This window comes from Danio aesculapii, chromosome 4 (genome assembly GCF_903798145.1).
Source record: "Danio aesculapii chromosome 4, fDanAes4.1, whole genome shotgun sequence".
Classification (NCBI taxonomy): Eukaryota; Metazoa; Chordata; class Actinopteri; order Cypriniformes; family Danionidae; genus Danio; species Danio aesculapii.
In genome coordinates, this window is record NC_079438.1 from 40,283,009 (window position 1) to 40,308,904 (window position 25,896).

At 34.8% G+C, this 25,896-nt stretch overlaps 1 protein-coding gene across 4 annotated transcripts; it reads right to left on the reverse strand.

Moving 5' to 3' along the window:
• Positions 1-19: 19 nt before the first annotated feature.
• Positions 20-25,602, reverse strand: impdh1b (IMP (inosine 5'-monophosphate) dehydrogenase 1b). 4 transcript variants are annotated; one of them, XM_056455631.1, is made up of 17 exons: positions 25,445-25,602; positions 24,996-25,154; positions 18,807-18,905; positions 18,659-18,733; positions 12,861-12,909; positions 9,556-9,657; positions 9,399-9,473; positions 9,022-9,228; positions 7,955-8,042; positions 7,029-7,228; positions 5,894-5,984; positions 5,713-5,808; positions 3,724-3,867; positions 3,501-3,645; positions 1,658-1,801; positions 1,493-1,576; positions 20-1,401 (listed from the first exon to the last, which is right to left on the reverse strand). In XM_056455631.1, the coding sequence occupies exons 2-17, from the start codon at positions 25,145-25,147 to the stop codon at positions 1,380-1,382; spliced, it is 1,773 nt and encodes a 590-aa protein (XP_056311606.1). In that variant the 5' UTR covers positions 25,148-25,154; positions 25,445-25,602; the 3' UTR covers positions 20-1,379. The 4 variants fall into 4 exon arrangements, with proteins under 4 accessions (XP_056311606.1, XP_056311605.1, XP_056311608.1 ...); XM_056455630.1 differs by having other exon boundaries at positions 24,996-25,602; XM_056455633.1 differs by lacking the exons at positions 24,996-25,154; positions 25,445-25,602 and adding an exon at positions 21,711-21,968.
• Positions 25,603-25,896: the final 294 nt, after the last annotated feature.

A 25,896-nucleotide genomic window follows, 5' to 3' on the forward strand; every position in this document is an offset into this window, starting at 1 on the left:
AAAGCATGGAAAAACAAAATGCGTAACAGATTAAGTTTATTATTCATATTTTATCAACAATATCGAACAGGATTTGCAACCTGTCGTAAACAAACGAGGCTCTCGAGTTGTCAAAGACTGTGACTGTGGGCAAAGCAACATACAAACAGTTATCAACATCCAGTTGACTAAAAAGATCTTTGTACATCGTTATACTGGAAATTTGAAAGAAAATACAATGCTATTGTATGATTTTGATACCAAAAAGCTAAACAAAAACACTAAATTAAATGTTTATGGATGACATGCTTCATTTTGGCAGTGATTTTTGGGTTAAGACAGACGTGTCCTTCATTTATTACACAATTCAAGGCATATCACTGGTTCACCCAACGTGCAAAGCTGTAGGGGACGTTTAGATGACACAGACAAATACATCCTGAGAAATAACCAGGATCCTCACAGCATCTATTTGGCTTTTAAAGAAGATTAAATAGTCAAGTTAACAAAAACAAAACGCACTTGGCAGTTATGTAAATAGTACAAATGTTGCCATATTGTGGCTTTAAAAAAAAAAAGAAAGAAAACCACAGCATGCAAGTATTAAAATCGCAATTGTGTTCACAAAGACTCATAATAACTACTCTTCTTTAAAATTCCCAAAAAGACTGCATTAAAAGTCCGTCGCAATTATTAATCAACCCTGATAAATCAACAAACCCTTCCAGCGTTTTTTGGTCAGAAAATATAATCCACACACAATTTCATAATACTCTCAGAGCAACTACTGTACGTATGTATATATCTACAGATATCAGTTTTGGTAATCAATTTTCAGTATGAATTGTACCCACAGTTACAGGACGCAAAATGGTGGACAAAGATCGTCCCGCCCATAAAACGACAGCTTTAACGATCACAAAATTGACATGAATGTTTCGACGTACCTCTTTAATCTGCCTTCGAAAATAAAAAATATATCGCATCTTCAGTAGTTACAAGTCTACTACAGAAAAGATTGCCTCAAGTAGAGCTGGAGCACTTGGTTTCATGGCAGTCATCGTTTTATTGGTAGATGTGGAGATATTAGTGCTTCCCGTAGGAAAAACGTATTTCAGTTTGAGAGAAAAGGCGTTCAAGAATATTCGCACCAAATGCTGCCTTGTTTTTGCTGGTCTGCTAATAGACACAGATGCAAAAACACAAACACAGGGAGTTTTTTTGGTAACCCTGATGCTCCCTTTGAGTGCAACTGCCATGTTTTTGTGGACTGGATAAGTTTAAGGTCCTGCTCTCAAACTAGTTTAATACTTTTCTTTCACAATGTGTGCTGGCAGGGTGGGATAACTTTGTCTGAGGTGTTTGGTCGCTGCTTCCCATCCGTGTTTCGTCTGCTTGATTTAGTAAAGACGCTTCTCGAAGCTATAAAGATAGAGATAATGGTTTCAGATATGTATATTAGGTTTTAAAATAGATATGTAAAGTTAAACAATGGCGCCCCCTAGTGACTTACGAGTGAAGTCCATGTACGCCACCCTCCACTTGAGCTGACATGGTCCTCTTCTCGAATTTTAGTTCTCCGGAATACATCATGGAGCTTGATGTGTAGACAAAAACAGTGTAATTAGGGTTTTAAAGTGAGCATGGATTTTGCGATTAAACGCAGACACAAACTTACCGAAGTACAGAGAGGCTTTTAGCACCAATGTCTTGGCAACCGTGTTGGATTCCAGCGATGAGGTATGGGACAAACTTATGGATGGAGCCTTTGTCCTGCACGGAGCCGGACACTCCTTGAGCCACCTTCACTTTATCACCCTCACTGCCAGCACAGGGATAACAAGGTCATGTGATGATTCGTACTGCATACTATTGCATATTTGACTATAACTATAATAGTATACTATTGCATACTAAATAGGCTCAAAATTAAATATCAAAGTGAAGTGTGAAGTAATTTTCCAACAAAATCAGGCCATAATTGGTTAAAAAAATAAAAATAAAAAACCTACCAAAGTAAACTTTCCATTAAAGTTCACTCTGGCTGGTAAACGCATTTGAAACACCACTTATTCATCCCAGCAAACACAAAACATTCTCCAAATGTTAGTAATGGTTCATGTTTGGTTACTTTTTTTTTTTTTTTTTTTAACCTGATAACATTATAGGAACTTTTTTAAATCTGGTTATCTTTATCTGTTTTATTTTTTTATGATCTACAAATAAATTGTCCCAAATAGTATACTGCATTAGCAGGAAACAGATAATAACATACAAATAATGTTACCTAATGGTTATTTTAAGTTATTTTACAACCATCAAATAACATTCCCAGAGTAATGCAGATTATTTTATTTTATAATAATCTAAAAACTAAAGTATGGTAATTATTTTTAGGTTATTAGAAAATAAAATAATCTGCAATGCTCCAGAAATGTTATTTGACTGTTGCAAAACAAATATTTTTCCTAAAAAAAAAAAATGTAAATTTAAAGGATTTTGAGGTTATTATTATAACCGTTTATGCTTTTTTCATTAAAAAAATTCTGTATCAAAAAAGTATAACTTTTACAATAAGGTTCCATGTGGTAGTGCATTTACTGACATGACCAAACTGAACTGTTGTTAATGAAAATAAAGTTGTTTATTGTTAGTTCTTGTTACTCAGTTTATTTACTAAATGTTAAGCACAACTTTGGATCTATGTTTATATTAGTTTATATTCATAAATACATTAACATTTACTAATGCACTGCAAACATAAAAAAAAAAAAGATTTTTTTGTCTTGTTTCTAGACCAAATATCAAATAATTCATAATTCAAGAAGCCTTTTAAAGACGTTCAAAAAAATATAGTCTTGTTATAAGAAATAATATTCCAAAATTAATTGAGTTTTTCCTTAATTCTCATTCGTCTTTCGGATGAGACGTTAAACCGAGGTCCTGATTCTCTGTGGTCATTAAAAATCCCATAGCACTTCTCGTAAAGAGTAGGGGTGTAACCCCGGTGTCCTGGCTAAATTCCCTCCATAAGACCATACCCATCATGGCGTCCCAATCATCCCCATCCACTGAATTGGCTCTCTCCACTCCACCAATAACTGGTAAATACTCACATTACATTACATTAAAACTAGCTAAATAATCTGCCAGCTGCGCAAGCAAAATAATCGTATGTCAAAAGGCAAAACAAGATTATTTAGCTTACCCCATTGGCAAATTATTTTGCTTGCTTTAAGGAAAAATCCACTTTATTTTGGCATATTATTCCTTAAAACAAGACTATATTTTTTAAATGTCGAGAAAATGCTTCTTGATTTAAGAATTTTTAGATATTTGGACAAGAAACAAGACAAAAACTCTAAGTAAGAAAACATTTTTTCGCATATCGTAAAGTGTAACCCAAAACACAATTAGTTTATACTACATTAAGCTGCTTTAAGGCCTTTTTTTGGCACAGTATTTAATTCTAACCATATTAGTAGTCTTTCTAATTCTGGATAACTCTAACAAACATGCACCTGAAGTATCGTTTCTGGCTGCTGGTGTTCTTCTCCATGGCATCCAGTGAGCCCATACCTCTGTATTTCTTCAATCTCACCCCATCAGAGAAGAAATACTCTCCTGGAGCTTCGGTGGTGGCGGCCAGCAAGGACCCCATCATCACTGCGCACAAAAAACACAAGTATGTATTCAGATTTTCAACCCATTTCAATGCTAACAGTGAGCTAGTGAAATAATTACCTGTCGATGCCCCCAGAGACAGAGCCTTCACCACATGGCCGACAGTCTGGATGCCTCCATCTGCAATGACTGGCACTCCAAACCTCCGAGCATATTCTGCCACCTTATAAACTGAGGTACCCTGAGGTCTTCCACAAGCCATGACTAGAAGAAGCCAAAATGAAACATGTCAGCCATTAGGATCACAGATATACACATTTGACTGCTCTAAAACATTCCGCCATCTTGGAATAGTCAACCATGTTTTTATTGACAGTTAAAATCAATAGGTTTTACAAGATGTCACAACATTGCACAAAAAAACCCATTGAAATAATAACAGGATAAGAAAAGTGTGTTGGGATTATTTTTTTAATAATCCAATGAAGATTCTGTCATCATTTACTCACTTTACACTTGTTTTAGTTTCTCTTTACTGTTAAACACAATAGAGGATATTTGAAAACTGGTAGCCATTGATTTTTCCATAGTATTATTTTCTGCTATGGATGTCGGTGGCTATTGGGTTTTGAATATTCTTCAAAAAATCCTCTTCTTTTGTTTTTCATAGGTTTGTAAACACTTTAGGGTGAGGAAATAAGAACTTTTTCATTTTGAGTGAACTATCTGTACTAATATTACAGGTTTTTAAGCTATGGTAACCTTTTCATAGTGTAATTGTATGATTACAAAGATGCAAACTTGAATACAAAATGGATAATTGTGACTAGAGGCATTTTTAGTGTCTCAGAGAAGCTTGGTTTGCTGTAAAATCCTCCAAATAAGCTGCATTTCACTGGGAATTGTACATTTTCAAATGTAAAACAGCAAATGTCTAACCAAATATGAAATGGCAATCATTTTTAAGTCTGTTGTGAACAAATTAGCTTTAATTTTCACAGTTTTCTGCCAAAACGAAAAAAAAGTAAGGTATTGTTAACTATAAATATCTGATCGATCATATCACTCTTCTGTAAATGAAAAACGTCTTCTTATGTTATTTACACAGTTATTGCACTAATAGATTTATTACAGCATATTATAAAATGTACAGTATATATAAATATATTATATATTACAAATATTTTAATAATATTACCATGAATAATTAAGAAAAGTTTTACAAATAATTATTATTATTTCTCTTGTTCTCAATATTGCTATTTTGTATAGTCATATTGAGTGACTGACCAGGAGGAGAGAGTTGGGTTTATATATATATATATATATATATATATATATATATATATATATATATATATATATATATATATATAGAGAGAGAGAGAGAGAGAGAGAGAGAGAGAGAGAGAGAGAGAGAGAGAGAGAGAGAGAGAGAGAGAGAGAGAGAGAGAGAGAGAGAGAGAGAGAGAGAGAGAGAGAGAGAGAGAGAGAGAGAGAGAGAGAGAAAGAGAGAAAGAGAGAGAGAGAGAGAGAGAGAGAGAAAGAGAGATATAGTCGAGAATGAGATTTACACTCATCCTTATTTTAAAGCTGTTAAATATTAACACAAAATATTCCAAAGTTTGTTAAAGCATGGTATCGGAGCAAGATTTTATTTTTATTTTTTGCCAAAATAATGTGATCTTTGATGGATCTGGTGATCTGGTTCAAATAGAGAGGATCCCATTTCAGTTTTTTCTTAGTTTGACACATGAAATAAATGCTTACACATAAAATAAATACTTAATAAATGCTTAAATAAATTGCTTGTCATTTACTTAGAAAATTAAAACAAAATAATCAGTTGTGGAATCAAAAGTGAAGCCGACATTTGTAATAAAAAACCTAACTGTACATAGTTATGACCACTAGATGGCCACAACGCACACATTATAGAAAAGCTTCAGGCAATGAACCCTTCTGCAGCTACAATTGAGAGGAAAGCCTTTATGCTTCATTTAACATCTCTAATTATGCCACTGGACATCCTTAAATATCCGCCAGTTTGCATCCTTCACCATATTATGAAAGTGTATTGAATGCACGTATTTCAGATTTAGTCCTGACCTTCCTGTGTGATGCAGATTGACCCACAGCCCATTCCCACTCTTAGTGCGTCCACTCCAGCATCTATCAGATTCTTCGCCTGCGCAGCTGTAACCACTGTAAGACAGAGAAAACACACTGAGCTTAAAGAAAACCAGGCCGAGCAACTCTGACGTAACTGTCTGTCAAGTCCAGTATTTACCATTTCCACCCACAACCTGCAGCTCCGGGTACTTCTGCTTGATATAATGGATCATATTAATCTGGTATACAGAGTTGCCTTGTGACGAATCCTGCAAAACAGATAAAAAGACTTCAGTGAGTTTAAAATGCTGAATTACGGCAACGTGATCAAGCCTCTAATATTGGATGTCATACTCGTATCAAGGTGTCTGCTGGGAAACTCTTTGTGTATTGGATACAGTAGAGGTAAAGTACATTGTTCTTAGATTAATACAATTGTCTCTTATTTTTAATATATATTTATATACAATATACAATATATACAGTGATTTCAGATACTTGGATAATTCAAAAACACTTTAAGTTGATTTGTAGATAACAGATTTGTTTACAAACTCATTAAATTTAAAGTGATCACCCAAAAATTTATATTCTATCATCATTTTCAGTACTCGTGCTCTGCTTGTTTCACGCATGTTTGAGCATGGTTGAACACACAAAGGAAGATATACTGAAGAGTGTTGGGGAAAAAACAGCCATTGACTTAATTTGTGTTTTTGTTCCTACTGTGCATGTTAAGGCTTGCAATTTTTAACATTCTTCAAAATATCTTTCTTTGGGTTTAACAGAAGAAATAAATTAATTAACATTAAGAAGCACTTGATTATGAGTAAATAGTGAGGAAATTGACATTTTTGGGTGAACTGTCCCTTTAAGACATGCTGTAATTTTGACTTCTAGACACTAATGACAATCATTTGAATTGGTTAATCTATTAAAATATAGACCAAGTTATTTTATAGCCATAGCTCTATAAACTTAATATACTATATCTTCTTAATATTAACCATTGGATGAATCTAAAATGTGCAACTTATTGTCATTAAAAGTCTCTAGATACAACAATTGCCACTGATTGGGCAAATGGGCTTGGAGAAGAATGAAAAAGGTAAGTTTATGAAGCAGCTAGAAATAGTAGACTAATTTTATGCATGGAAAAATAATACAAGATTTAATAGAACTTTGATTGTAACTTGTATGGTTGCATAAATGGTTACACTGCAAACTTTACCTTTGCAGGCCAAAATGGTGCACTATTGTTTTGCCTATGAAACAACAAGGTTATATTCCATTTATTTAAAAGAGAGACATACCAGAACTACCATATCAACCCCAGACTGTGTGAGCAGGTCAAGCCGGTATTTGTCGTCCTCACGGGTGCCGATGGCGGCTCCACACAGCAGCTGTTTGCGGGAATCTTTGGAGGCCAGAGGATAATCCCGGTTCTTCTTCAGGTCTGTGCGGGCGATGATGGCCACCAGCTCATCCTTGTCATTCACAATGGGCAGTTTACCTGGACAAGTAAATCAATTTAACCTATTTAGACTGCAGACAAAAATGTTTTGTTATTTGAGGTCTTATTTTAGTCTTTTTGGCTTTTTATTGTTTTGTTTTTTCAATCTAATTTGGAAAAAAAGTGTTTATTTTATTGCACTTTAGTCATTTATGTTAGTAAACTCCATTTGCAACACATTTTTAAGACCGCTATCTCAAAATTAGATTTTTTTTTCTCCTGTACCAGTCACACATCTCTCATTATTTTATCATCAGTATTTTAACCTGACTTTATCTAGTGTTTCTTTGTTTGTGCTAGAAATGTATGCAGATTTGAACCTATTAAATTAAAGAATGGCTCATTCGCATGTATAAACATAACACTTTCAAAAACTTCATTACAAAATGTCACCTGCAGTGTTGTGTCAGTTTCAAAACAAGGCTTAGCATAAACCAAGTCTAGGCCTTAGTTAAATTAGGTATTTAAGCAGCTTATATTCCTTTCAAAAACCTATTACTAGTGTGTATGTTGAGACTAAACTATCACACTGACTTATCTTAAAATATATCACTGCAAGTTAATTTCAGTTAAGATAGCTCAAACATCTTAGTCTAGGATTTGCCTTAAGCCTTGTCTGTGAAACTGGAGATGCAAGTTTAATATGGGTGGAAGGGAACTAAAGGACTAAAAGTACAAACTGATATTCAGTTAATGGCTACGATGATATCATCTGTTTGTTCTCACCTTTTTTGCTGCGTTGCAGGATGTCATTGGCCTCTTTTAATGTGACACCAGCAGGAGCGACTACAAGATCCTCCCTTTTAGTCATGGCCTGGAAGACAATAACACACACACTGATGTTATATGGTAACAATTTACAATACAGTTCTCTTTATAAATATAATGTTAACCAATACAATTAAATAAACAGCCAAAAAGGAAAATGACTTCATAATTGACTCAATCTTAAGCCCTTTTTGGTGTATATGACTTTTTCTGTCAGACAAACACAGTCTGAGTAGTTTAAAATCTTACCCTGGCTCTTCCATGCTATATAATGGTGCTAGACAGTGGCTTTTGTTTTGAAGCTTCAAAATAGCTGTCATCAAACTAACCTATATACTGCCAGGGAGTTAACACATGTCTTGTGAAGCGGACTGATGTGTTTTTGTAATCAAAACATTTCATATTTAAAAATTATAAACTCCAATCGTTGACTTCTGTCGGCGGCTGAATCTATGTTACATGCTATTAATGTGTGCAACTCATAGAAGCTCTGAAAATAGACTCATCTCATGGGAACCACTTATGACGATGACTTGGATGATGATAAACATGAGAAGTAATTGGGTTGCCATTACTGTTTAAAGTTAAACAGTACATTACTTTTAAAATGCTGTGTACATCTGAATACCCACCTTACGTCATATGTTGTATAGGTCAGTCGTGCATAACATTCTATGCCATCAGAAGTCAGTTATTGTAGATCATAATTTACAAATTTTCTATATTTTTGTTACAGAGACAAATCGATTTACTTCATAAGACATGCATGAACTCCTTGGTAGCGTATGGTTTAGTTTGAAGATGGATTTATAATTAATATAAGACCAATATAGCCACTATCCAACATTATTATATAGCATGGAGGAACCATGAATACACTTAAAACTAATCCGACTGTGTTTGTCTGACAGAAAAAAAAAGTCATTTAGTATATTATGGGTTAATTTTTATTTTTTGGGTAAACTTTCTTTTCTAGTTAATAAATATTTTTGAACACTGGTGTAGATGCACACATGCAGTCCTACCTCCTCTAAATATTTATTATTATCTTTTTCAGACAGGAAATCAATGTCTCTTGAGGTGACGATGCCGACTAGTTTGCTGCCCATCTTGCCAGTCTCAGTTATGGGGATCCCAGAAAACCCGTGTCGAACTTTTGCTTCAAGTACATCGCCTACAGTGTGACGAGGACTCAACACTACTGGATCTGTGATGAAACCCTGCTCGAACCTCTGCAGACCCACACAAAGACATCAGCATTTAATAACAGGTACAAACACAAAACCCTATGTTTAAAGGGAGTTCTCACACTCTCAAACTTTCTCTTTATAGTCAAACACAAAAAGATATTTTGAAGAATGTTGGAAAATCAGTAGCCATTGACATCCGTAGTTGGTCTTACCTTGACCTTGCGCACCTCGTTGGCCTGAAACTCTGGTGTGCAGTTATGATGAATGATGCCGATTCCTCCCATCAGCTGAGGAACAAATCAGAAACATTTAAATGAATGACTGACACCTGTTCAGTCCAATCAGAACAGGGCTGTAAGGGGTACTCACTGCCATTGCGATGGCCATTGAGGATTCAGTCACGGTATCCATAGGCGAGGAGATGAGTGGGGTCTTCAATGTGATCTTCTTGGTCAATGCTGAGGTCAGGTCCTACAGAAAACATCAAAATACAAACATTACTTTTGGGTAAATCGATACTTGCTTAGACTAGAAGACAATAGTGACTGTATTTTGACACTGCAGTTCCAGGACTGGCCTCTAGAGGCACAAAGCAATCACTGTAGTGTTCTCATAAGCTATTTTGGTAATGCGTATATAAAACATTTGCGCATAACTGAGTAGAATAAACTTTTTATTCAATAAGGAAAACATGTGCATAAATTAAGATGGAAACACTTTTCCCGAACAAATTCCAGTATGTGCATTAAAAAAAAGGTCATGCGATTTTGTTATAAGAGATTATGCAATGATAAAAATGTGTGTGAATGGATAAACCAGAAGGTTGAGCACATGTAAAACATCTGAAATGTTGTTTTGGTCGTTCTAAATCGTCTTAACCATTTCAGTATTAGTGTTACTATATTATTAATGACCTTCAGAACTGTCAAGAGCATCTGTGCTCCGCATCTCACGCTTTCAAACGCCACCACATGTTCATTATGTATCGGCCTTGTCTTCTGAGGCCCAAATAATTTATTAAATGAAAAAAAGGTTCATGCAGCTTCTCCTACGGCAACAAATTCCATCTTTTCTGTTGATGTTTGGCACCAGTTTATCAGGAGGTGACAATTTTGTTCTCTTTGACTCATTGGATGGAAACACTGCTTTATTTGCACGTCTTTTATGCGATAATCCAGTTTTGCGCATATATTTAATTTGTATCTTAGGATAGCTATAGACATCAAATCAACAGGAAAGCTGTGTCTAGTGTGTTGCTTAATTTTTACTCTCCTTTTCCCTCCTTCTTTCTCTATATATTATCCACAAAATAAGAGGCCACCTGACTGACCTGACATGAATTCTCAGTTTTTCTGGATTTACAATTTACAGTTATGCGTTTGAGTAAAATGCTAATTTTGTTCTTTATTTAGTAAATTACTAGAAACATTGATAACACTTTAAAATATGGTTCATTTGTTAATGTTTGTGAATGTATTTGATAAATGTATGTTAATGTATTAATGTATTCAACCAACTAAAACAACAATTAATACAAAACTTTGTTAAAGTTAATGTTATTCCAGTTAAATAACGTTAGTTCATGTTAACTCATAGCGCAATAACAAGCACAACTTTGGACTTTAATAATGCATTAGTTACTGTTAAACTATGATTAATTTTCGCTTTACAAGATTATTGATACATAGTTAATTTTAGTAAATACGTTAACAATAATTGACAATTATTCTAAAGTGTTACAGTGACATTTGTTACAAATTGAAAATCTAAATGTCTTCATTTTAAGCATTTGTTTAGAATAAAATAACAAAAAAAAGTGCAAAGTGAGATTTATTTGGACAATATTTGTATATTATTATTATAACCAACTCTCATTTCTATTTGAAATTTGGAAGAAATTATACAATTCTGTAACATCACCAGCAATACTGCCCTTTTTATGAATGTCAGCGTGATCACAAATGTGATAAATTTTAACAGTTCAACAAATTAACGTTAATACTGAGTGAAGTAAAAAAAAAAAAATTATAATAATTTTTAGGGGTTTTTCACCTTTTCTTTGTAAAGGACAGTATAGGTTGCAGACAGGAAAGTATTGGGAGCAGAGAGAGGGGAAGGGTTGGCAAAGGACCTCGAGCTGGGCATCGAACTCGGGTCGCCATGTCAGCGCACTTAACCACTAGGCTATTGGCGCCGACGAGTGAAGTACATTTTAGCCACAATCCTGTCTCTTTTTATTCTGGTTCACCAATAAATATTTGTGCTTCTCAAAGCAAGGTTTTGTTACTGAATGAATCAAGCAGTTTTTGAACAAACCTTTTGAAAATTTTATGATCCAAATATAATGACAGTAACTTGATTTGTTTCGAAATAAATCCAACTATTTGAACCAATCTTCTGAATTAATGATTCGACAGACTACTTATGAAGATAAGAGACTTTCTAGCAATTTCAATGTTCTATTTATCCATAACATGCATAAACCAGCCAAGGTACCAGCACAAAAAACATTCAGAACATTGTTTAATGGTGATTTCTTTTTTTAAATCAATAATATTGCACACCCCACATATTTACTGCATATATTACATACACATAGTTGAAACGTCACCGCATATGTGTGTAAAGGTGAATGCAAACCACAGTCATGAAACCGTGGGTGGATAAAGAGTGAAAAGGAAGGCCATGACCTTCGTTTTTTACACCAGCACTGAGAAGTGTTCCTCTATCACTGATTAGCTTGTAAACAATCCCTTCGCAACAGCCAAAGTTCCCAAAATACGCTTTGACATTCACGCTGACAGAGGAAGAGCGGCCTCATGGGAAAATGAACCCAGTGGGAAATTTCCCAAATTTATGGTTCACTGAAGGCCAGTTTGTGAAAAGCCAAACACAAAGACTGTTATTACAGCAGCCTACATAAACGTACTTTCAGTTTCAGTCTTGCTCAGTGGTTTTGTGTTTGAACTTCAGCATTATTTAAGATCTTTAAAACCCTAATGTGCACCAAAAGCAATAAAATTAAAGAAGAAAAGGAGCAGAATGTTCAAAGTTCATACATTTTTAATGTAAGTGCTATTATTGGATTGTTCGTAAAACAAAACACAATTCAAATTAAGGGGAAAAGCAGCTGGTTTACGAGTAGTCTAATGCAAATTTAAAACTGCTGAATCAGGCTTTGCAGTCAAACGAGATCATAAAAGTGAAGTATTTTTGAAACTCGGGGGGGAACTTGTGGTTGAACAAAAATAAATAAATAAATGTCTTTGTTTATTTAAAATAAGTATATGTTTCCACTAGAATCAATAATTGAATGATTGGATGAATGAATACTTCAAAATTCAGTGATGGCTTCAAAATTTAGAATAACAATTTGATAAATTAAAAAATATATATATTTTTGAGGCTAGGATAAATTATTTTTTAAAAATTTAGACGAAAACATATCCAAAAACTACCCCCTTAAAAAGAAATCAAAGCAAAGGACAACAGAAAAAAAGATGCATCTAAGCCTCAAATGTTTGGCCCAGCGAACAGAGAGACAAAAGAGACAGCCATTTAGCTAAAAATAGTGCAGCGAAAACACAGACGGGTTGTTAAAATCACCAGCGTCATTAAGAAAACAAACTGAATGAGCGAATGAAAGTGTGACAGACTCAGGCTACAGAACTCACCACTTCATCTGAGGTGAAGTCAATGAAGCCAGGCAAAATCAGAAAGTCACTGCAGAGACAAAGAGACGGAAAACAATCAGAGACCAACATTCAAATATACATAATACATTCATTCAAATATACACTCATAAACATCCTCCAGAGAAACACTGTTTATTTTATAACATTTGGGCTCCATGTGTTTTAATGTTAATACAAGAAGCCTCTAATGTTCTCCGAAGCAGTCTTTGTGTGATTTGAAATGTAATAAAAACAGTAAAGCTCCTTTTACACCAAGAACTAATACTATGAAGATAACATACATAAAACACAAACTTAAAAAAACATTAGAGTCAACACTAATGACATTTTCCCATCTTTAAACTAGAGTTCATTATTATTCGCTCTTTTTATTATTCCTCAGCTGGAAAATTAACATTTTCTCTGTACAACTGCTACTCTTTTAGATTGAGAATGACTTTTTTATACTGCATATAGTTATCATAGACATGAATGCACCTTTAAACAATGTGAAATAACAATATAACAAAGATTTAAAATTAAATATAGTGTTTAATCCTGTGATGGTCATTAGGGAAGTCTTTTTTTGAAACCTTTCTTACTGTTATCAATGTTTAAAAAAAAAAAAAACAGTAGTCACAAAATATTGTTGGCTCTTAAATGAAGAATACTTATATTTGAAATAAAAATCTTGTATAAAATACATTTAAATGTATACTGCTGCATTTAATCAATTTAAATCATCCTTGTTAAATAAATTAATTTGAACATCCTAACCTCAAATGTTTGAACAGTGCAGTTTCTCAACTTTTAGCATGGTTAAATAGTCATGAAAGTCACAAAACATCCATTTTGGTTTCATAGGGAGAGACGTTCTGTTCTTCCAGGTTATGTGGAATGTTATGTTTGAGATAAACATTAGGGATAATGAAAACCTGATGCTGACTGCTCCATTCATGACATCTTAAATTATAAGGTGCTCTAAATCAAGAGCGGATTTTGAGGTGAGCTCGAAGAATGTCTGCGGGTCAGGCACATTCTGACTTGCCTTCATTTACAAGAAACAACCCTCACTGCCAACCGAAATCTACTGATATGTGCTGTATAAATCCTGCTGACTTCAGTGGCCAGATCACATCAATTATGTCAAAAGAGAGGCCTTGTTTACACCCAGTACACCAGGCATTTTCAGAAATTAATATTACAAGTGGTTAACACTAAATAGAAGTGTAAACGAAGTCTAAAATGTTTTGAATTTGTCCATTCCAGAGGTAGTTGAACCATTTGATCGGCAAGTAAACATTTGCATGGTAAAATATTTTCAATAATAGTGTATATGTAATAGTACAATGTTTTGATTAATATTGATCGATGTCAAATGAACTATTTAGTTTAGGTACTTTCAGCTTGCATATCTAGAAGATGTATTTGTATAAAACCTAATTTAACCAACATAATATCAAAGGAGGCATTAAGTTTGAGGGTTCGGGAAGTATAAGGAGTAAAATAAAAAAATGTCAAGAAATAGATTCGGATTAAAAAGATAGAAACAAGCCCAGAGAGAAAAGACAAAAAAAATCTGAAAAAATCTGACTATTTAGCAAAAAAAAAGCTTAAAATCTTGCTTAAGAGAGAGAATGTAGAGGGATTTTGAATATGTCGTGTATGTAAAAATGAGCGAGAAATACAGAGCTCAAAAGACATAAACATATTTTCCATGTTGCTTGTGGTCGGCTAAAAAAGGCGTCTGTGTCTGCAGGAACAGGGCGGATTCCTCTGCGCCCACATGTGCAGCCAAACACCCCTAAACATCAACAACACAGGGTGTGAACATCTGGGAATGAGCCGTCTGGACAAAACAGACACATACCCTGAATAAACTGTGCTAAAATCTGGTTCTTTAGTATGACAAATCTGAGAACTGTTTTGACTGCCAGGAACACTATATTTGTCCTTTATAGACCCGGATAAGTAGTATCAAGCAATAATACCTCTTATCATGCATAATCTGATTGTTTGTGCTAACAGGTTTTGATATGTGGACATTCTTTGCTGTTTGGTTTCTGTTTGTTAGCCACGCATGTGGCCCTGCCCACTCTCAAATCTGATTGGTCCACTCCAAACTACTCTCTGCATAACTTATCAAGCTGCTTAGTCATTTTTATCATTGATGGATGATTTCTTTAATGTGCATGTTAGCATTAGCATGCTAACTTTGCTGAAGGATACAACAGCTCTACAGTCTCCGTTTTAGAGGACTCAGGTTGTAAACTTCACTAGACACAAAGACGATACTGAGTACAGACTAAAACCCAGACTACCTCCAAATATGCAGACGTACACAGTGCCAAATATCACCACAAACATGCTGACTGCAGCTTTATATTGACCAAATCTGAATCTAGTTAAAACATCACTGTAAAATATGTAATATGTTGCTTTACCTTATTTTAATAAAAATATTTAAGTATTTCTTAAGTTGTAGAAAGTTTAACTTAATATTGTAGTCAATCTGACAACTAGAAAAGTTCATTTGATTCAACTAAAAATGTAAGGCAGCTAGTTTTTTTTACAGAGTCTTATATCCTAAAAGTATACATGTACAAATGGTAACACTGTGTCCTATAGTGTGTTATAGATTGGTGATGAGAATTTGATTTCATAATTCAACAATTTAATTGTGGCTTTATTTTTTTGGTAGAAAAAATTGACATCATACTGAGTAGTCTAATGCATAACTCCTGTTTCTTTTCATTCAACTAAAGTGAAGCAGTTGTGTCACGCTCTGTTACATTCATTGCTTCAAAAATTAACCCTGCCACAGGGTCACACTCAACATATGAAGAGTTTAGATGCATAAACCTCTAATACCATTTGATATTGTCTTCTAAAATTAGTATTTTTCTCTGACTCCTGTGTGTAGGCTCAAAAATGTAACTGTTATGGTGACAAATAAGTTCTTTTTACTGCTTTTAAATTGAAATAACTGAACGTAAACATTGGAGGCTGAGAAAAATGCTCATTTTAGGAGAATATTTCAGACTGCATTTAGAGGTTTTTGCATCTAAACATTTCATATGTATCTTTTCTGACAAAAAGTCTATTTGGTTTTCAATTTCAGTTGATAATGAATCTTGCACAAAGGATTGGAAAAAAGAATTATACAACCGTCGGGGGTAAATGTGAGACTTGCAAAAGAATTTAAATGAGTAAAAGTGCGTAACATTAGAATTAGGGCTGTACGATATTGGAAAAAACTGAAACTGCAATATTTTCCTTCACTGCGATATATATATTGCGATACAAATGCAGTTTCGGCAGATGACTTGAATAGCTTGTAAAGAATTGATCATTTTAGATTGATTGGGATGATTCTGTAGGCCAGGGGAACATAAATCTGCACAAAATACCATTAAAAAAAATTATTGAATGATTTATGATTTTTGGGGATCAAAAAGTATTCAAAAGCAGAAATTAAATAATCATAGTATAATAATAATAATAAACACTGTTATTTTAATTGAGTAAACAATTATATATTGTACAATTAATCTTTAAGCTACAAACATTACATTTATTGTGCCCAAAAGGCTTAAATGTCTTACAGTCAGGTCTCAAAAACACTTGCAAATAACAAACAAGATTAAAATTTGTAATCACGCCACTATGTTGTTAACTATAATGTCTGGTCAACTACATTGCAGTATTATTACTATATATAACTACTATTGTGGACTCGCACATTGCTGAAACGATATATTGTGCAGCCCTAATTGAAACACATCAAAATAGAAAATAATAGCTGTTAGTTTAAATTGCTACATTAGGATCTGTTACTCCTCAGTTAATTATTTCCGAGAGACGAGCAACCTCTTCAACCAATTAAGATGTAATTTATTTCTCAAATAGACTAAAAGGAAACCAAACAAGTAATTTGTAAGCATATATTCACAATTATTATTGTTAGTTTCACTGTAATTCATTTCAAATAAATCGTATATTATATTATGAATAATTTAAAGTTTACCAAATATTAATTAAATATTTAAAGAGTTCAGATGCAAAAACCTTTAAGTGTCGTCTGAAATTTCCATTTTTCTCAGCCTCCTTTGTTTATGTTGAGATATTTAACTTTAAAGACCATGAAAAGGACTTATTCTTTGCCATAAAAGTGATATTACTAAACATACACACTGGAGCCTGATAAAAATACTTCTTTTAGAGGAAAATTTCAGACTTGATGCCAGTTTAAATGGCACTTCGGTGGAAAACTGATATACATTTAAGAGCTGTTGAAACATTTTCATTTAGTAAGTAATGAATCTGATAAATTGTATCATATTTTACTTCATTTAGGCATTTATAGTTGTTGTGCAAAGTGTATTTTACAGTATTGGTCTTGTTAGAATGGGTTGTGTAGAGGAAAGTAAAGGATTACAATGAAAATAACCAACTAAAAAGTTAATTTTCTTTGAGCTGAGTTCATAAAAAAAGAAAAAACAACACACAATTCTTATTAAATCAAAAACAATGAGTCAGCTTCAGTTAAATCGAAGAATTCTCTTAAAGTAACAAAGGACTGAGACATGTCACACTAACACATCATAGCTCTGTAGCACACGTCATGCCATACAAAGAAAAAACTGTGCAATCACACTCATTCTTGCACTACACCAATCGATTCAACACATACATGGCCGTGTCTGATTCTTTATCCATGTCTGTGTGCATGTGCCTGTACACAAAGGCTTCTCCTCACATGACGCCAACGTGAGAACAGTCATGTGGCCCACGCTGCATCCCTACAGGCTCTTCATTACAGATAACACGGTTATACAGCTAAACCTTTTACCTTGTGATCTCAATCTTACCGATGACACTGTTTGTGAACTCACAGCATCCTAATGTTACCCTCAGTTTTTTTTTACAATGCAGTATGGAAGTATAGTGGTAACACTTTAGTTTAAGTATCAAATCTCACTATTAACTGGTGGATTACCTGCGTATTATTTAGACAGTGTTTATTTATACCTAAAAAGCATATGTTCTGCATGACCTTATTCTACATAATACCTAAACCAACATGTAACTACTACCTTATTAACTATTAATAAGAACAATACTAGGTGTTTATTGAGACAAAAGTGATGGCTAGTGGTTTATTAATAGCAGGAATTGTTCCTTAAAATATAGTGTGACAAGCTTAATTTATATCATGAAAGTCAATTCGAACCAATATCATATCATTCATTTCATGATTTGAATCCATCATGCAAATTATATATATAAATATAGCCTGGATTATAGATAGTTTAAGCTAAAATTGAAATTTATTCACCCTCAAGTGGTTACAAGCCTTTATAAGTTTCTTTTTGCTGTTCAACATTAAGATATTTTGAAGAATGTTTGAAGCTGGTATCCATTGACATCCATAGTAGGGACAAAAAATTAAATACTATGGAAGGCAATGGCTGCTGCTTTCCGACATTATTAAAAACATCTTTTGTGTTTGACAGAAAAATGAAAACTCAAACAGGTTTGGAACATATGAAGAAAGAGTAAATAATGACAGAATATTTATTTTTCTGTGAACTACTTGTTTAACTTAGCTAATTTATGCTAATATATCATGTATGTTATAGATTCCCCCACCAGCAATTACATGAAAATCTTTCTAATTGTCTCCCAACAGCAAAGACCCTGAATCCATCATCCTGACTGGATCCAGCAAGAAAGTTTGCGTCCCTTATTGAGCTCACTAGATGATGTCCGTGTAAATAAATGACCGTGTTACTCACTTGTAAGTCATACCGTCGCCTTTAGAAAAAAGCTCTTCTGCCGTGTGTCCATCTCGGACAGACTGCTGATCTGATCTGTAATGTGGATGCCCATTACATACGCACACAGTATCAGTGCAGGGAGAGGAACCCAATTAAAAGTACTTACTTATAGGTGAGACCATCTCCTACGGAAAAGAGCTGCTGGGCGGACAGTCCGTCGTCTGGGATGTAGCCCGTTCCTCCGCTTATCAGATAGTCTGCCATACTGGAAAAGAGAATTACACAAACGTGACCTGTAAATAACACCCAGTTCTTTTCAGTTTAACCGGTCATTTTGTTTTTGAGCAAAGTTCAACCGTGTCTCTATTTATATTGGAGCTGTGTTTAGATTTACAGTGTAATTTTAACTAGAGTGCAATTTAAATTTAAAGAGATAGTTCACAATAAAAGTTGGGCAAAAAAACAACAATACAATTTCACTGTCATTGCCATCCATATTAGGCACCAAACAGTACTATAGAAGCCAATGGCTGCTTTTACCACCAACAGTCACAAGTATATTTTCAGTTGTGTTCAAAAGAGACTTAAACATGTTTGAACTATCCCTTTAAAAGTGCAACACCTTGTTTTTTCACAAAGTAGAAATCCTATTTATGTTCCTCACAGGGATAATGAATGAGGATAACTTAAAAAAACTTAAAGACCTACTGTGAGCTTCAGTTAACTGATAGTGGATGCTGTAGTTGAAGCTATCAGTTAGCATGATTTCAGCTTTTATATAATCATGTTTTACAGTAGGGCTGGGCAATTTGGCCTAAAATCAAAATCTCGATAAATTGAACATTTTAACTCGATTAGGATTAATGAACGAATTATTTAATCATTTATTTTTGCCCTCATAGTTCACTGACAGGTTTTGTACAGTAAATATGCTCACACATTACAAGTGGGAGATTTTTGAATGAAGGGTGCATTGCTTGATTTTAAAACAACACACACTATACTATCTATGATTATTTACTGAACATCACCATTAAACAACTGAATTCAAAACGCACACTCCCTAAATCCAACACTTACTTTTTTTCTTATAAAAAGTGAAAATAAATAACACACTTTTAAAAACAAAATACATTATTTTAAATGCTTGGAATGAAAATAAGCAGTATCTCTTCTAAATGTAGTGCAAAATAAGGCTCAAGAATGAGTACATCGTCCTACTTAACCAGAGATCAGATGTGGCTGCAAAGTGGACGCAGAAGTATAAATCAGCCTCAGCCTTTAACAGAGCAGGGTCGTGTGGCTCCACACTCAGTAGGGAAAGTAATTGAAAAAATTGTCCTGGAAAAATTAGGGCAATTATATGTTCTGAATTTCTATTGTTTTTAGATTAATCACCCAGCTCGATTTAACAGTACCAAACAAACTCCATAAATGAGAATAGAAACATAAAAATATTTCTCAAGGTGCATTTACTCATTGTCTATATTCATGGAAATCATTCACTTCAAGGCCAAATCAATTGATGGCCATTCAGTTTGGAGGGCCTGATAATACACAGATTTTAAAAACAGTTTCAAAGTGCCCGTTTTTAAAAATTATTCCATTTATTGCCTATTTAAATGTAAAATATAAAAACATTTCTAGGCCAATGGTGTCTAACAACTATAACACTAATTGGAGAACCACCTTTCTGTAGAGTTCAGCCCCAATCCTAAACAAACACACCTGAGCTAACTTATCAATCAAGGTGTTTGAGATTACAAGAAGCTTCCAGATAAAGTGTGTTTGTTTGCAGCTGAACTCTCCAGGCACGTGGTCCTCATGAAGCAGGTATGTACACTCCTAGACTAGATATTGGACATTTTGTGAAATTTTTGTAGTTTATTCAAACAGAACTGACATTTTGTTTGATTATAAAGCATATTTTATGGACTGTCAATTAATTTGTCATTGCTTTTAGAGAGCCTGGCTGAACCTTGAACACTGAATGGATGGCTCACCCTAAAATTTCCAGGATTACTCACTTCCAAGCCACCCAAGGTGTAGGTTACTTTTTCTTTAAGGTCTTATGAAGCGAAACACTGTAAATGTATCATCTACAGCCACAGGAATTAATTTACTTTTGCCTGTATATATGATGTAGCTCTCTAAACTGCTGGTAGACACAGACTAGCATAAAGTATTACAAAGCTACACTGTTTCAGCAGTAAACATTATAATGATCTACAGGAGAAAAAAAACTTCTGGTATAAGACCAGCGGGCTTAGTAAATTAATTTGATTTCCATTTTCTTTATAATAGTTCATGGAGTTTTGATTATTGATTTTATAGACTTTTTGACGACTTTGGCTGAGTTTGATACTCTCGCCTAATATGCTGTTATTTTTAATCCACTCAGTGCGGATGGCAAGCAGCCACGCGTCCTGGTTATTGTCGAATTACGGCCAGATATCGGTCGATTTGTTGGTGTTTACATATTAATATGGAGTTCGAAGTTCATTTTAAATTCCACCATGATAATTTATCTTGTTTGGAAGCGCTATATTTACTCCAGGAAATGCATTTCTGGTGTATTTCCAATTCAGCAAAAACCGCACGTTCAGAGAGCTGTGACCAGGAAGAGCCACAGATTCTGTTTGTTAAACCACATGTCGGGTCGCAAGTAACATCAGCAACGCTGAAAACTACATGTTTGAAAGGCTTCACGATGTAAACAGTGCAGCAATAACGTAATAGCACGCAGTGACCTACTAACATTATTCCATCTGCACGCGCGATATAAAAATAAACGAAGAGACGTTGACAAACGCGCGCAGACAGTGAGCGTAGACTGAAATATGTTCATAATACGCGCATTTGTCTTTAAATTCCAAAATCTACAGACTTGCACTACTGGCCTGGTGACCTACATTGAGTACATTAAATATAAGTCAGGGAAACCCGGTTTCTCTATAGAGAGAAAAGGCGAACAAGCACCTGGAGACGATTTTTCTTTGTTTGAGCTCCTACTGCAATACATTTTTACAAGCAGTTTTAAATTGATACTTGAGTAAATATAAATACAAACCTTCTCTGTAGAAGAGCACGCGTGGATCTGGAGCTGATGCGCGTCAGAAAGGAAAACCCAGCTTACCGCTTTCTCTCTGTGCGAGAATATTTGATCTAAAACCGGCTTATGCCTCTATATTGTTTATTGTCCCGGTTTTCTGATCCTTCTGGTGGTCTCGATTGAATCCGGGTTTTTTTTTTTTGTGATGAGTCTGGCTTTATGTAGAAAGCGAGGCAGACACAGAAAGAAAACGCGTCATATCCTTACAGCTTCACATCCACGTGGTGACGGCATGGTTAACTCTTTCAGTACCGCCCATCTATTCAGTATAGCCTACTCTGTATTCATGATCTGTATTGCTGGGTAATAACTAACTACATGTGACCTAGATTACATAATCAAATTCTGGCTTTTATTTAGGCTATATGTAATTACATTACTTTTTAATATGGATTACTTTTAATGGATTATATCGTTCATACAGTAGAAGTAGCCTAAATCAAATCCCAAATCCAACTGTGTTTAGTACGGGTTAGCTCTGACTATTCACAATACTAAAAAAGTAATGTAAATATCATGTTAAACAATTTGCAATACATTCATTCATTCATTTTCTTTTTTTCGGCTTAGTCCCTTTATTAATCTGGGGTCACCACAGCGGAATGAATCGCCAACTTGTCCAGCATATGTTTTACACAGTGGATAAACTTCCGGTCACAACCCAACACTGGGAAACTCCCATACACTCTTGCATTCACACACACTACAGCCAATTAAGCTTTTTCAATTCATCTATAAAACCAGAGCACCTGGAGGAAGCCCATGCGAACACGGGGAGAGCATGCAAACACCATACAGAAATGCCAACTGACCCAGCCGTGGCTCGAACCAGCGACCTTCTTGCTGTGAGGTTATCGTGCTACCCAATACGCCACCATGACGCCCAATTTGCAGTACATAATTCTGAATTTAGGTAGAAAAACAATCATCTCGCATTCCATTTTTAATGTTTCAATAAGGATTTAATGTTTGTTCATATGCTGTTAATCCCAAACTTGTTATAAGACAAGTAGCATCAAAAGTAATCTAAAAGTAATCCAACTGTAATCTGAATACATTATCTAAAATGAGTTATACATATTACATTGCAAATAACAATAAAAAGGGGGGAGGGGGAATAAATGGTTTAGCTTGCATCATTCATTTTCTTTTTGACTTAGTCCCTTTATTAATCAGGGGTCGCCACAGCGGAATCAACAGCTTGTATCATAAAAAATTATTACATTGTCCTTATTGTAAAAATGTATAAATTATAATCTTGATTACTTGGTCGGATAACAAAATGTAGTCCTTGTAATAACATAATATTTACCTTTTATGGATTGCATGTTTATTCACAGTCTAATCACAGAAAAATTGTAATTTATTTATTCTCTTCAACTCTTCAGTTTTCTCTTTTTTTTTTAATTTTCCGTTCTAAAAATGTATGTTATAATTTAGCTTTTGAATATTAAGGATATAGAATGGTCATGTAAATAAACATATAATTACATTGACATTAAGTTTTGATTTATGCGTCTAAATTTGGGGACCATTTTAAAAATGTAATTTGGTCAAAGTAATCTAAAAGTAATCCTTAAAGTACTCCGAGTACCTTACCTAAAACAAGTAATTTAAAAGATGATATTTTAGACACTAATTTATGCTGGATCAATGTTTCAGATGGTGATTATAAGTGCTTACCATACTATTTTACCACGAAGTGTTTATTTACAAATATGTATTTAAACCGTAGGTTATTACAGTTAAGTTTTATAAATAATGTTATGAGCTTGGAATTTTTCATTAAAAATTTTGAACAAAGAAATATGAAAATATTTTGTTTCAAAATACAAATTTATTATCATCCATCATTAAAAAAAAACAAAAAAAAAAACAAGCAATCTGTTAAAACATTTAAGTTAAAAACTGTAGCCTATAGGCAAATAAACTGGCCAGCTCGTTTCCTCAGTCAGAATTTGTCCATTTGTATAATTAAAAATTATATTTGTCTTAAATCCGCCTTCTATAGGTTGTCTATCGGTACCACCAGAACCCCCTCTCTGGCTTTGGGCCTGACACTACAGTTTTTTTTTAATAATCTATGCTGCACTGTCGATTGGGAGGCCTTGAATAAATGCAGAATATAAGCCTATGACCCACTTCCATAATGTAACATCCAGTGACAGGACACATGGTAGCTCTGGTAATTGACCAGCACAACTACTAGATTTAAAAGTCAGCCATAACCAATTACCACACTCCAATTGCTGAAGGGTGACCATGCTTGAAGACATTTACAAAATTCTCCCTATTAACCGGCCAGCAGACTTCCCACATGAAAGCACAAGCTATTAATTTTGAGGAAATCAGAAGTTGTTTACAGCTGCGTTTTACTAAAACAGTGCACTTTAACGTGCAGCATCCACCTTTATCTATTGTTTTCTGAATTTTCCTTGACATTGGATTGTAGTTGCATGCTATAACTAAATGATTTACACACTTTAATGTGACTCGTGATCAAGTACTGTGTGTTTTACTTTGGTGTGCATTCCAGTGATTAACATGGCTAGCCAACCATACCACAGCAATTTGTTCTCCAAATTTGCTGGCATGCCATTCAACAACTCAAATTGTGATCTTTTCCATTAAAGGGCCCTTTTAAGGCTTAATCTTTTACTTGAAGTCACCCCCAGGCGATTAGTAATATGAGTTCCTTTAACTCCCTATATAGTCAGGGTGAGGTTGGGCAGTAGGGATTTAGACAAGTCAAGTTACATTTCCGACAATAAGTATAGCTAGGTGTATGTGTGTGTTAGAAGCAGCAGCCATTAAAAGTCCTGACCCTTGTCTCCTCCCATCATAACAGGGAGGTGAGTCGGTTATGTGCACCTCGCCATATGTAGGTCAGTGGACATATGGGTCAGAATATCCTCCACACCAGCAGCTATTTCAAATTCTGACCCGCCAGGACTTCTAACTTGATCGCAGAGCTGCCAAGAATAGCTTTTTTAAAGGGCAACTTTTGCTGACCCTGCATCAAATTTTAAGACCCTCAATTATGCAAGGCTATTTTATCCTCTAATCTTGACGCTCTTGTTGATTAGAGATAAAAACGAGACTTACATTTTAATTACAGGATGACAAGAAGGGATTTTAAAAAAAGAAAGCAGCTCAGACAATAGAATGCAAGGCTTAAATCTCAATTACCAAGACCTAAATAGAAGTGATAATATTACAGTGACTTGGTGTCCTGGGACTCACCTATATGGAAATCCAGCTTGTACGCATGTCGCTGTGTAGCGTTGGGCTGCAGACTCGTGTCCTCGCACATGAGGGAAGCCGTTGAAAGAACATTCAATGCTGTCAGTGTTCATAATTTTGTGTTCTTGGAAGTCCTCTGGAAGTTCCTCCATCTCTGTCCTGTTTAGGGATAAAGTATGTGCGCTGTTCATTTCCAAACCAAATCCAACCAGTCTGAACCAGGCATTCAAATCATGCTCTCTGAATCCTATTTAAAGTGGCACAATCATGCATCCGAGATTCAAGGATGGAATTTTTCAAAAGCACTTTATAAGTCATCTATCTCAGTCCGGAGATTAAAAAAAGCTTGTTTCTTGTCTTCAGTGGTTGTTCATGTTGGCTGAGTCAGGTTTGCTTTGAGACTGAGGGTGAGCGAGTTTCCAATAACTGTGGATCCATGCTTTACGCACCTGCTCACATGGAGACCAGGGTGTCGCTGTGGAGATATTCCCACCTCTGAATCCCTCTAGATTGCGCCGGTTTAACAGGATGACCGAGAAGGAGGGATTTACAAATAAAATAGAGATAGCAGGAGAATGTTCGAGCCTCGGGGAGTTACAGACTAGGACAGTGAGGAGATGGAAAGCAGCTATTCTTTCTCTCTCTCTCTCTCTCGCTCTCTTTGTGGCTTTGGCTGTGGTTCTGTCAGGAGCACACGTCACTCTCACAAAGAGGATTGGAGAATTAGACCTGGGGACCATTAAGACGAAAAAGGCACTTCACTGACTCAGACTTGGTGAATAAATGTGTGCATAGGGCCAGGAGCAAACAAGCAGAGTAAAATTAGATGAAACGAGTCAGCCAGACAAAAACTAGCTGAAAACAAAAGTAGATGCAGAGATAAAATAACCTCAAAAACATA

Excerpts from the sequence above, each read along its gene's own strand:
- impdh1b (XM_056455630.1), bottom strand. The coding sequence starts at position 25,186 with ATGAACAGCGCACATACTTTATCCCTAAACAGGACAGAGATGGAGGAA. Across the intron at positions 5,809-5,893 it reads GCAGGTTGTGGGTGGAAATG|TGGTTACAGCTGCGCAGGCG; the intron begins GTAAATACTGGA and ends TCTGTCTTACAG. Across the intron at positions 1,577-1,657 it reads AAAAGCCTCTCTGTACTTCG|CTCCATGATGTATTCCGGAG; the intron begins GTAAGTTTGTGT and ends CTACACATCAAG.